The sequence below is a fragment of the Triturus cristatus genome, chromosome 4_1 (genome assembly GCF_964204655.1).
Source record: "Triturus cristatus chromosome 4_1, aTriCri1.1, whole genome shotgun sequence".
In the NCBI taxonomy this organism is placed as follows: Eukaryota; Metazoa; Chordata; class Amphibia; order Caudata; family Salamandridae; genus Triturus; species Triturus cristatus.
Window position 1 is genome coordinate 288,817,724 of NC_140585.1, and position 13,792 is coordinate 288,831,515.

At 45.3% G+C, this 13,792-nt stretch overlaps 1 protein-coding gene across 1 annotated transcript in view; it reads right to left on the minus strand.

Annotated features, from left to right (window-relative positions):
- LRP6 (LDL receptor related protein 6) overlaps positions 1–13,792 on the minus strand; it is an 880,431-nt gene that overhangs the window by 388,517 nt on the left and 478,122 nt on the right. Inside the window, exon 11 of the mRNA XM_085652091.1 lies at positions 2,290–2,474. Within this exon, the coding sequence (XP_085508217.1) occupies positions 2,290–2,474 (185 nt within the window). The remainder of the gene's footprint in view (positions 1–2,289; positions 2,475–13,792) is intronic.

Here is a 13,792-nt window from a genome sequence, read left to right on the forward strand (position 1 = left end):
GCACAGGGGGGCCCTGTACCATCTGCATTAGTGCTGTGCGGCTCCAGTAGGTCATGGTGTCCTCTCTCGGTGGCTGGGGAACAGATCTGACCTTCAGGAGCACAGGTACTTCTTCGTGGGATGCTGGTACATTGGGCTGGCTTAGGGGCAGCAACACAGTGAACCGGACTCTGCAACTTCGGTGCGTGCGAACTGCAGGGTAGTAGCTCCTCTACTCCAAGGGAGATTGCTGGCAATTTGTTAAGGACTGGCAGTTTACCAGGGTTCTTGACAGTTGTTCAGCTGCAAGACTTGCCACTTGGTCGAAACTGTTGACACTGGTGCAGGCAGGCAGGGTTTGGCTCCAAAAGTCTACGCAAATATTCCGGTCTCGTTTTCTCGCAGTTCTTATTTGTCCTCTTCTTCTGGATCCATTGAATCTAAGTTCCTGGCATCAGAGGTGCCTCTTAAATACTCAATTCAGGGGTGCTAAGGGGAGCGCCAGGTAGTAGCTAATGGGCTACCTACTTTTAGGGCAACTACACCCCCCTACATGACCATCTCATGTGCGAAGTGGACATAATCCTGACCCAATGAGCCATTATGTAGCTGGGGAACTTGTTATCACCAGTACCCAGTACACATACTTAAGATGGCTTCTCTTTTCACTGGCAATGACCAACAATCGACAAGGACATCACAGGGCCATATCTGCTCATGCAGATGTGTCCTGAATATAATGCACCCTGCCTTAAGGCTGTAAGGCCTGCTGTAGGGGTGACTGACTTGTATTACATGCCGTGTCTGCAGGCATGGCACACAGGAGGTGCACCATGTCACGTCTTTGCTTTTCTCTGCACCATGTCACGCAGGCTGCAAAGGCAGTCTGCAGGAGTGTAGTAAGGGATTCCTTAGGGTGGCACAATACATACTGCAGCACTCAGGGACCCTCTTTAGGCTCCCTGCTCTAGGTACAAGGTGTACAATTTACTAGGGAGTTACAGGTGTGCTAAAGGAGTTGCCTATTGGTGGAATAATTGTACAGTTTTAGGGAAAGAGCTGGCACTGGGGACCTGGATAGAAGGAACCCAGGGCACTTCCCTCAAAATTGCATCAAATACCAGGCAAAAAGTGGGGGTAACCATATCAAAAAGAGGCACTTTCTTACAAAACCCATTACAAAAACTGCCGCCTGTGAGCGCGCACACACGCATGGCCAGCCAAAGGTAAATTAGTTTTTCAAAAAACCACTGAAAGATGGCCACTTATGCCAACTTTTAATGTATTTGGGGGGGGGGGGGGGGGGGGGGGAAGTAAAACCATTGAAAGATGGCTGCCTATGTTTACATGTGCACGCATAGGCATCTATCTCTGAATGGTATTTATTCAAATAGACATTAAAAGTAGTCTGCACCTAGACATTGTGCTTTTTTTTTTTTTTTTTAAATGAATTGTGTGCATGATACATGAATATAATGAGATGCGGGTGGTCCAGTTGTCGTGCTGGAGTAGCAGCAGCTAAAAGCAAATTTTTTAAATGAAAAGACACAAATTACCACAGCACTGCCTGGCTCTGAAGGACACTACTTTTAGAGGAGATGTGCATTCCACCTGATCAAGAGCTGAATGCCATCACCAACACTAAAGTAAGAGAATGGCTGAAGCGGGCTGACCCACTGCTGTATTATGTGTTGGGTGCACGAAACAAGTGTATGACAACAACAAAACAATGAATGAAGGATGCAGCTAAAAGCTCATACAACTATTTCATAAATTCTTTATCAAAACCAAATGTTTTTAGCTGACCAACCTTAAAAAGTAATGCCACATCAAATACAATAACCCAGAAAAATAAAGACACCCCATCAGAAAGAGAGAGAAAGTGTCTGAGAAAAATCATTTCAACCTACTGAGTCAGCAAAACTGGAACTGAGCTCAGAAGCTAGTAACTGTATATAGAAAGAAGAGCATAGCATTGTAGTGCTCAGGCAAGTGAACACCCATTTTCAGACCAGCATGTGATGGAAAACATACACAATATGTTGTTAGGAGAGAAAGATGCAACATTAACAGCAATACATACACAACACCTCCACTAATAAGGAGCAACATGGTAGTTGCTTTGTATTCAAAGCACCAAAACAAAACCAAATTCCCAGAAGCATTCACACCAAAATATACCACTTCCCTTTCAGAAGTAAATACAGATTTTCCAAGTCTATTGTGCACCCACCTCAGATAACAAAAAGTGCTTTCAGACAAATCAGTATGCAGGAACCATGCTTTCAATACTTCACATTCACGACTCACCAAGCATGTTTGAGGATTCAATGAGAGAGGTGTCCAGATCTGTCCAGTAGAGTCTCCGCTCTGCATAATCTATTGTAAGGCCATTTGCTCTCCCCACGTTTGGCACCAAGGTCACCCGGGAACTCCCATCCATTGCAGCTCGGTCAATCTTTGGTTTTCCTCCCCATTCTGTCCAGTACATAAACCTATATTTATAGCAAAAAAGCAAAGACCACAAACATAAGACATTATTTCTGAAAGCTTCGTCTTTCAATGTACAAAAGCATACAAACAAAACGAATGAATAACACAAATGGACAGAGTGGAGCAGTAATCAGGCATGGTTATATAAAATATTACCAACATATCATGCGTGAACATGTAATGAATTATGGCAGATTCTCCATATGTTTAAGGACACACAGGAAGAAAGGTTCAGCTTCCTGTTGTTCTGAAGGCCCAAGATTTTCCTCCAAGTAGTCATTCGGCAAATATCGAACACTAAGACATTTCGTAAGTAGGCTGCTGTATCCACCTTTCCCTGTGTGGAATGGGACTTGCGTTTACCTGCAAGAGAGTTGTTGGATAATTTAAGACTCTCGACATCAAGAATGAAAAGCCCTTTCTGAAAGAGAAGTGAGATTACTGAAGAAATCAGAGCAGAAATAGATTGACTGATGGGGAAATCAGATACTATTTTCAGGAGGAAAAATTATTGCAAACACTATTTTTATGGCATACTGTGTAGGAACCTATTGCTAAGAGTCTGCAACTCACTAAGAGTGCTGAAGTAATGAACACTAGAAAAGCAGCCTCCAAGATGAGATGCCTTATATAGAGGCTCAACAGAGCAGACATCACTTTTGATAAACCAGACTGTGCTCCCATGGAGGAGAAGACTGCATTTAGAAAGGTAGTTTTTTTTAAATCCCTTCTAAAAACAGTTCTTAATCACTGGGGTCATTAAAATTGATGCAGGCTTTTCCTGTATGCTGTTACAGTCACTAGATGAACCTTTATGGAAACAAACTGTAGATCTGAAGTACTTATGAAATAATCACATGCCCTTGGAAAGACACCATCATGATTAGGACGTTAATACCATTGAAAGAATTCAGTCCACTCATCGGTAAAGGATGCACTTGTTAGGGTGGTCATGCATTCATGAGGTAAATTTAAGTGGCATTATTGCATGGATTTGAGGAGAGACTGTACCAAATTCAAGGTCTGTTTGAGATTCTAAAGTTAATCTTGTGCAACCTGGTCAAAAATTGGGTTTGGTTGGCAGCATTCTGTGTAGTGTTATTGACAGGTTAAGAAGCTCTGGGAACAACCAATGCCTCTACCACTAGGGGGCAATGAGAACCATATTGACATTAACATGCCAGAATTTCACAGGCAGGGAAGGGATCAGTGGTATTGGCGAAAACCAGTACAGAATTTTCTGACCAATATATTCAAACAAAGAAATGGAAGGAAGACTTGAAATAATCTCAGCCACATGTATTCTCTAAAACCCCATCAATCGTTCTTTTTTGTCCACCATGCCAGAAACCAGCCGTGGTCCAAATGAAATAGGCGCAAGCTAAACTAGGTTCCCTCTGAATGGGAACACAAGCAGCCCCAGACTGATTTTGGACTATTGGGCCTCTTCAGCAGGGTGGAACTTGAGCTCTATGGCACAGTTAGCATGCAACCTACATTTGGACAGATTGGTGAAATGCTTGAATTAATCTGAGGTGGTTTGGTTGGCAAATAAAAATGGAGTGTAATACGACCGAGTAATTACCACTAGCTGAGATTAATTCAAGCATTACATCCGTTAAATTCTTTTTAGGGTGATGTGGAACTGGACACCTATTGGAGAACATAGGTCTCTGATCTTCACCTCCACCATGTTAGGCCCAGACCCAATAATGATAGGTTTGTCACCACTATCAGCTCTGGGTGGTGGAGAGAGTAATCTGTCACAGTACAGACTGATCGGTCAGCCGCCAATGCAATTCTTAGGTCATTTACGTCGAGACTTGGATCACGTCAGAAAGGCAGCTCTGATGCTGGGTCCAGTGGAATTTTAGGTTGCACTACAGGGTTTGCATGTGCCACTTTGCGTAGTTGACAAGGAGATTGCACTTGGCTACAGGGACAAGAAGCCTCAGACGCCCTCACCAGGATCCAAGATCGACCCTGAAATGTCGGGGTCGCTACCTTGACTCATGGCAGAGGAAAGCCTTTTATCTTCACTGTGTACAAGATCAACCCAATGAATGGAAGCAGCTGTGATGGATTCAGGTGGGACTTTGCTCGTTTATGGTAAATCCCAACAATGTTACGAGGGCTGCCATGGTTTGGAGGCATTTCACAAGAGACTGGGGGAAGTCAGTCTTTAGCATACAGTCATCAAGGATCTGGAATACAGTAACTCTCAGACCCTGAAGATGGGCATATACCACCACCATCACTGTCAAACACTGCTGGTGAGACCGAAGGGGAATGCAGCAAATTGAAAAAGCTCCTGGCCCACCATGAACAGCACGTAACAAATACGGGACTGGAGGACGGGTATATGAATATATATGTCCTACAAGTCAAAGGATACCATGCAGTCTCCCGGATCCAGGGAATAAAAAATCTGATCCAAGGTAAACATTTTGAATTTGTCCTTCTACAAGAAGGTATTCAGCGATCAGAGGTTCTAGACAGGCCGCAGAATAGTGGGAATAATAACCCTCACATTTCTTCGAATCCAGGACCCTCTCACTGCCACGGTAGGAGAGCAAAAAGCTTACTCCCTTAAATTGGATGCACAGAAGCTCTTCCAAAAATGTTTGTGCGTGGGAGAAATAATGGGTGGTGAGAAGAGCAAAGGTTAGGTGCAGCCCTTCTGAACAACCTGCAAGACCCATCTGACGGACATAGTTTCCTAGCACACTGTTCAATTTTAGGAGTCATCAGAAAACGGACAGGGTGAAAGCGGAGCTCTGGATCTGCGTCATAAGCTGGGTGAAGAAAAAAACTGCGGTCAGCGTTGGTCAATTCCGGGGTAATACGTTGTCATCACAGAGCAAAGTCATGCCACCTCACGGCACACATAAGAATTGCTACAAAATTCTCTGGATTTAGTTTGGTACCTGGGAAAATTCTACGGTATGGAATAGGAATATCCATCAGAAAGATTATGATGCCAATAAGGTAGTCACCTGCCATTGACAAGTTATTAAACTATGTAAATGATAAATATGTTGATGCCATATCAGACTACTCAATCCTACTTGGTGAAAGAGATGGTGATCTGTTGCTCTTGTATTATTGAGTAAACTCCACAGGAGGTGGTAGAGTTGGAAAGTCGGAGAGGGTCATATTTCACATGGGCAACATGGACATTGCTCTGCACAAAACATGGTTTCAGAAAAAAGTGCAGAGGTTGCAATGGTTTTTGCTGTGGGTCTACCTCTAGTATAATCATCAGTGGTCTTGATGGTAAAGATAAAGCATAAGGAAATGGTGACTGATGAGACTATATCAAATTCACTGACTTCGATATCTATGATGCCAATTATCTTGATGCCAATATTTCTGTAGTTGTGGAGATGAATAGCATCTCCATGTCTAATCCCTGGATGTCAGGTGTCTCGACGGTGAAGGCTTTGATAACCAATGGTCAGACACAAATAAGTTGCAGGATTTTTCCTTCAATGTTAAGGTGCCTGCATACCTCGGTAAGGTTGCTGATCCTTCTGCTGTACTGGTCTTCCATGGTGAGTGACAGTGCTCTGCAGAATGGGGAGCAGGGTGGGCAGTGATAAATCTGCGGTAGCCACTAGAGAGGTAGGTGACGGAGGGAAGTAACATACTCTTCACATATACCTCCAACCTAAGATTCCTGACCTTATGCATCGAGAAAAAAAAATACCCTTCCAAGTTAGTGGGACTGAGAAGCGGACTTTACATCAGGTAGTTGGGTAGACTGAGTATGGAAATCACATTCTGCTGACTTGAGGACTGATACAATAGTGGATGGGAAAAGAATTGATGATTACCAATAGGACTACCTGGCGTTTGCCCAAAACAGTAACAATGAGCCAGGGCTGTAACTGTGGTTTAAGCCTTGATGGAAAGAGCTCTAAATGGCTCTCTGAAGGGTCCTTTTTGGCCAAGGCATTACAGTATGATGCAGGGAAAAATTCATAGTGAATCTAACAAAAAGCTGATCATCCACATTGTACTCCTTAGTACTATCAATGTAGAAACTATGAGAATGATGCAGATCCAACTGGTGTAGCCAGGTGTTGAGCTTGCTTCCAGGATCTGCCCCAATGCTGCGGTGTGGAGAATACAGTGCGGGCACACAGTAAAACCCTTCCAGCGCCTCTTCTTTTTGGCACCTCAAGTCTTAACCTACACCTTAAAATGCAGGCTCTACCCATTTTGAGGTTGGAAATCCATTGCGCAGAGCTCTCTACGGGAGATGCAGGTAAACACTCCAAAATTAGCACATTGGAGACATGGTCTCTGCAAACATGCTCATTTACTCATGCAGGGAGACATTCTTAGATACAAAGCTCTCCCCTCAGAAAGCCAGGCTGAGGGTTTATTGATAACAAACGTGCCCAGCTGGAAAAGATTCCAAGGCCCTCTTGGTGAGAAGGATACATTGTCGTTAAGGTAGCAATATGCATATTAGGAGTCCATGACCTGGTCTATAACGTATGTTCATGGCAATGGTTTATACTCACAAATGATTGGAGGCATGGTGAAATCTAAGAAAAACTCATACTAGTGTGTTAACACCACCACAAATGACCCCTATATACTGAGCATGATTATAAGGCTGGCAAACATTCAGCCTAAAGAAAACATGGACATGTTGACAACAGCTAACTTGGCTGACAGTCTGAAACTTGCTGAGTGCAGAACCTAGTCAATGTAAAGTAAGAAACAATAGGAAAATAAACCCAGTGTAGGCAAGACCGTACACAAGTAAATATTTCATACTTTTGTTGTTTCACAAGAACATGCAACGTCACATCAATTTCCTGTAAAGTTGGGAAGTAATAGTAAATCAAGTGCTTAAACCTGTGCAATCTAAGAGTAGCCATTAAAGTTCCTTGGAAAGGCAATGGAAAAAGGCTACCTCTGTACAACTTCACATTTAGATTAGTAATTTACTGAATTCTTTCCAATTTCATTATAAAATAAGGGACAGGCAACAATGACCCTCAATGATCTCTACGACACCCTAAGCATATTAGACACATCTTCTTTTTGTATTAATGGTCTTGTCAGCTGCGTTCAACACAACTGACCATCAGACTCTTCGCCACATCCTCCTCCAATAGGAAAGGAAAAAGTGCTAAATTGGTTCTACATCACAATATGATATTTTGTAAAATAAATTATTTTAAAATCGGCTTGTGAGAACCAGTCGATTTCCCCAGAACAATGTGTGAGATCACTGGTTCATCAGCAACTTATCGACATGGTTCATATGCAGTCTTGAATGAGGTTTCAAATTAATGTGTGGTACCATAAGTTTTATTTTCTTCTCACTGTTGAGACTGATGATGGTGAAGGCAAGCAAAACCTGAAGTTGTTGGGATATCTGTACCATCGGCGCTGTGCTGGGTAATATTTCCTCATTCATTATTAAGTCCAAAAGACATAGGAGAGAAATAACTATTTTAGCACTAGTGGAACAATGGAGGTTTCCCTTCACCAATCAATCATCTAGGTAAGTTTAAACCTGTATGGCATGTTGTCTTAGATGAAAAACTACCACTGCTAGACGTTTTGTACACACTCTTTAAGATTAACTGATCTCAAAAGGAAACTCTTTGAACCAACAGTAAACTCCCTGCATCACAAACGTGAGATATTCAGGTCTACTAGTTCCAGGAAATACTTTTATTCTAGCAGGGTATCACATTCTACAGCATTGTTATTCTGGATCTATGTGCCTTACAAACTTGTTTAAGAAATGTAAGTTGAGAAGTGGATGTAGGGTTAAGTCTTGTTATGATCTTAGAAAGCCCATGGTTTGCATGTGCTGAATAGTCTCTATTGTTCCCTTGAGCTGAAAGTTTTGTACCTATTGATGTTGTAGAAGATGTTGTAGAAGAACGACCTTGCAACAAATTATATTATTGTAAATAGGTCTCTCTGGCTTTAGTGCAGATTTTTTTTTTTTTTTAACTCTTTATTAAAACATGCTCAGCATACAATACATTAATAGAACAGTCGAGTACAGATGCTTACGCCATGTTATCCACATAAAACAAACATTACATTTGGATTAATGAAGTTATAAACTCAGTGAGATAACATTCTCGTCTCTGTCTGTCTTCCTCTCTAAAATCTCCGGTAGGCCTGCCAATACCCCCAAATCTTCTCCCCAGTTCCGTGGGCAACCCCTACACCGATATATCATGTGTTACGCTTGTCTACACCAATCCAAGTCGGTCTGTACGATTGTAATATCGGACATTCCCATATCAAGTGGTCGAAGGTCCCTTCCCGTCCACACCCCCTGACATAGCGCGTTGTCAGTATGGCCCAGACGGTGGAACAGTTCTAGCGAAGTAGGTCCGGTACAAGACCTTCAGTTGAACCAATTAAAACCCGGATCGCATCACTACCTCTCATGGGCCCTGCAACGTCTCTACCCAATCCTCATCGTCTAAATGGCCCAAGTCACCCTCTCATGCTGTGGTCAGTGGTCATAGGAGGTCTGGGGAGTTATTAATTATTTTCTTAGATATTAGCAACATCGCCATTGTAGCCAAAGGGTCTGTCAACAGGCAATCTTCCAAGGAGGACGCCTCTTCTAGTTCTTCTCCCTCAGTAATGAATCCCCGAAGGGTGCGCCCCAGCTGCAAATATTTCAACCATTCACCCTTCCCCATTTCATATTCTTGTTGTAGTGTATTGAATTTAATGTATGCCTGCCCTCGCCACACATTGCCAATCCTCTCCAGACCCAACAACTTTCATTTGCTAAAATTACTCAACTCCCCCACCTTTCGAAGTTAGTCACAGACCCAAAGTGGGGTCATCTTCGTTAATTTCTTCTCCCAAACCAAATATTTGTCTGCTGTGCGCCACACTTTTACCACTGTGTGTGTGTGTGTGAGAATTGGGAGCACCTGAAACATTCCCTTGTCGTATAGAAGGAGGTACCCTCCCTCCGCGCTCTCATGGCAGCTCTATCTACTCTCCATGACGGGCTTGCTTGATCCCCGAACACTCAGTCATTTACTGTTACTAGCTGGGAGGCCCAATAGTAGGCTCTAATATCAGGAATTACTAGACCCCCATTCATAAACCCCTCTGTAATTTGCGCAGTGCTATGCGTGGGACACCTCCGCTCCACAACAAGGAGCGTAATTCCATTTCCACCCTCTGAAAAAAGGGGGGTGGGATCTCATAGGGTGTATTTTGGAAAACACATTGGAGACGCAGAAGTGCCATCATCTTTAATAGGGCTGCTCAATCCATTAGTGTGAGTGGGAGTGTCCATCAGCGCTTTATGTCCCCTATGAATCTGTCTAGTTGGGTCCCTAGACTTGATAGAATTCGTGGGAGCTCTTGTCACATAGATCCCTAGGTATTTGAAAACCTGCGTCTTGGCTGAAACTCTGTATCTGGTGGTCAACTTAGGAAAACCACCTGTCAACAGGAGCAGCAGGGATGTATCCCAGTTAATGCGGTATCACAAATAATCCCGGTAAATAAGGAAAATCTGAAGAATCCGGTCAATTGACTGTATTCATATTCTGACATACAAAAGGATGTTGTCCGCATATAGGGAAATGCATTCGTCCCAGTCCTCACCCACCAGAATACCCTATTTCAGGGGGTATTGTCGCGTCCAGGCCGCCAGAAGCTCCAGCGAAAAAAATAGAGGGGACAGGTGACAACCTTTCCTCGTCCCTTTCTGGAGCGAGAACACCCTAGACACAGTGGCTTTAACTCATACCCTTGCCAATCGTTGGTGATAGAGAAGTTTTACCAAACCAATAAATTCTGGACCAAAGCTCATGTGGCCCAGCACGGCGAAGAGGTAACTCCACTCCACACTATCGAAAGCCATCCTAGCATACAAGCACTGAAGGGCCACAAGATCAGACATACCTGCGTTCATCATTTGGAGGACCCCAAACAGTCATCTCAAATTCAGTCTGGTGCCCCTAAGGGGCATCAATCCGGATTGGTCCGGATGTATGAGAGAGGTAATTACATAAACATATGGATAGGATCTTGGCCAACACTTTGACTTCGTAATTAAGTAGGGAGATTGGTCTGTAAAACCCACAATCTATTGGGGGTTTACCGTCCTTGGGAATTACCACAATCACCGCAGTCCTTTGGTCTTGGGGCAGGGCACTCTTCGTTCCGGCTTCTGTGTACATACCAAGGAGGTGTTACGCCATTTTATCCAGCATACATTTAAATAGCTCCTTCGGTAAGCCATTTGGTCCCACTGCTTTGCCAGATTGTAGGGACGGAGTTTCGTTTTTAATTTCCTCCACTATCAGGTCTCCCTCTAATCACTACAGTCCTCTTCAGTCTCCCCAGATAAAGAGATGTACAGTGATTTGTAGTATGTGGCAAACACCGCTGCCATCTCTTCCCAGTTTGATAGTGTCGCCCTGCCCCATTTACTATCTTTGGAACCCATTTCTTACTCGCCCTCCTCTTGTCTAGCCACGCTAGCAGTTAACTGACCTTACAACCACCTCCTATAATCTATGCAGTAAGGCCAATGTTTGCGCTCTGGAAGTGTCCTTTAGCAGCTCTTGCTGGCGCAGTTTTAATTGGTGCTTTGCCTCTAATGACGATGTCGCAACAACCCCCCCCCCCCCCCCCCCCCCCTCAGGTTTCTAAATTGGATATTGTGGTCTCTAGGGCTAGGCACTGTAGTCTCCTCTTTTTTCTAAGGCCCCATTTTGAATGCCTCCCACAGCATCACTCGAGTCCACCGCACCTACATTATCCACGAAGAAAAGCTCAGCTCTCTTTCGAATGTCGGAGGTGAACTTTTTATCCTCCCCGAGGCTGAACCCCCTCCCCCCAAAATCCATCTCAAGTAAGACTATGTAATTCATGTCCCCCCACCCCATAATCAGATGTCTATTTGGGAACTCAAGGAGCCTGGAACCCAGCATTTCAACTGTGGTGGATTGTACCCCTGGTGGGACGTACAGCGAGCATAATTTAAGTGTCCCCCCTCCCACTGACCACTCACGTCAACAAACACCCCCGGGGGGCCAGTCCATGTCTTTTTCAGCATAAAAGGAAGCATGGCTCTACACAGTATTCCCACTCCCCTGAGCCGGTGGTATAGCCAGAGTGTGCCAACAGTGTATAGCCACATCGATCCAGTGCCTTACAACGGTTACCTCAAAGATGGGTTACCTGTAGCAAAATAACATCTGGGGCATGTATCTTAATAAATTGCATTACCATTGTCCGTTTGATCCAACCATTAAGGCCGTTGACATTCCAGGACCATGTTTTTATCATCTTCACCTGGGCATCACGGGTCACCATAGTAAAAGGTTTTCTTCTCCTCCCACCATGTCACCAATTGAGCCCCTAACAATATTGCCTCCACTGAGTTTTCTGTGCGTTGTGCAATATCGGTTCCCCCTAGCCTTCCTCTGAGCACGCAATTCAAACTATCCTAACAGTGCCCCCCACCCTGGTAGACTGGCTGTGGATTCCCCAATTTCCCAACCTGCAGAGTGCCTATCACTAAACTAACAGCTTACTCTTATTACACGAAGGGGGTGTCTCGGCCGCGCCGAGAATCTGCTAAAACAATTACATATTCCATACCCCTGCTTAATCAATGATAACTTTACTATACTCTCGTTCACAGTGTAATGGGACCTATGTCACGGAAAGAGAAAATCAGCTCATGGTTAGTGACCCGACTGTTGCCGGATCCCGCCACTTTGGCTGCCTCCCTTAGTACTCTACTCGTCAGCTCCAGCCCTCGGGCACTCTTACCTGCCAGGCTGGCTCACTCAGTTTGCGGCACCCCACCTGCACTCTAATGGGTCTCGGGAAACTCCTCCGCCTCCTGTTGCTCCAACATCACCCCAGTCATCTTGTCTCGATTTGGTTCTCCTCGGGAGTGCCTCGGGTCCCTTGTCTCTGCGTCAGCCGGCTGTACGCCACTGCTCTAGCCACTCCCACACCTCCTCCGGGGAGAAAAAGTGCCAGATCTTACCCTTTGCAATTATTCAAAGCCTTGCCAAAAAGAGCATCATATATTTGATTTCTCGTCCTCGGAGTTCCCGCTTCACCACTTAGAAACGCCTGAGCTGTCTTTGTACCTGCAAGGTGAAGTCCGCAAAAAAAATGATCTGGGTATTGTCAAAGTGGATGTCTCCTTTAGCCCTGACTGCTAGGATGATTGCATCACGATAGTTGAAGATTATGGTCATGGGTCAACCCTAGGTTTCAGCGGGGGCATTGGGGCCCGGTGCATCCTCTCGACCGAGAAGAACTTGGACACTCTCTTAGGCTACAATGTGTTAACAAAGTCTTCCAGGAACAGGTCCACACTTGGGCCCTTGGCCCCCTCCGGGACCCCCACCACCCTGATATTATTCCTGCTCGCCCTCCCTGTCGGATTTTCACACTTGGCTGCCATGGTCTTCGCCTGTTGCATCAGGGATTGTACTTGTGTTTCCAGATGTTTTGACGTGGCCTGGAACTGGATTATCGGGTTCTCTGCAGTCATGACCTTCTCAGTTTCTGAAGATACGCTCTGATCAGGTTGACCTCAGTTACAGAGTCTATATTGGGTTCTAGTGTGCCATTGATGTCTACTATGGCTACCATGATACCCCATAGGGAGGGTTCTGCTGCCACTTCCAACACTTAGGGGGAGGGGACGCGCGGGGGGGCCTTGGGATGGCATAATTGGCCATTTTGGTTGTGAAGCACCCGGACTCTTAGGTTTCAACATATCTTCTCCGGTATCGCCACAGGTGGCCTTGATCCCTTCGCCTCTTTGGGCCCGGCTTGGGCACCCTCCTGGACAAACTGTTGGTGGGCTATCCCGCTCACAGTAGGATACCAGTTTCTGTGAGCTGCCACAATCTCTGGCACTTCTGACGGTATGCCACTTAGCCCCACCTTTACGATGGTGCCCAAGAAGTCAGTTGGTGTCTGGTCTCCTCAACAGCCCAAAACGGCCTTTCCACCCTCGCCTCCGGGCTCCACCAGGACCCTCAGTGTTAACGGGCCATCTGCAGAGGGGCCAGGATCATGATCTGTGTCCTCTCCACCACAGGCCCACCTGTCTGCTCTACAAACCTCCCAGCGAGAGTCCCAAACATTGTACGCTCCTCGCTCTGCCACCCTAGACCGAGGCCTGGGAGGAGTCTGCTTCTCCCAGGTCAGAGCCGGCGCTGTGGTCGGGCTGCCTTCTGCGCAGTCCTGCTACAGTAATATAGCAGGGGGCTAGGCTTCTTCACTCGTCTCCGATCGTCGCAGCCTGGCAAGGGCCTTT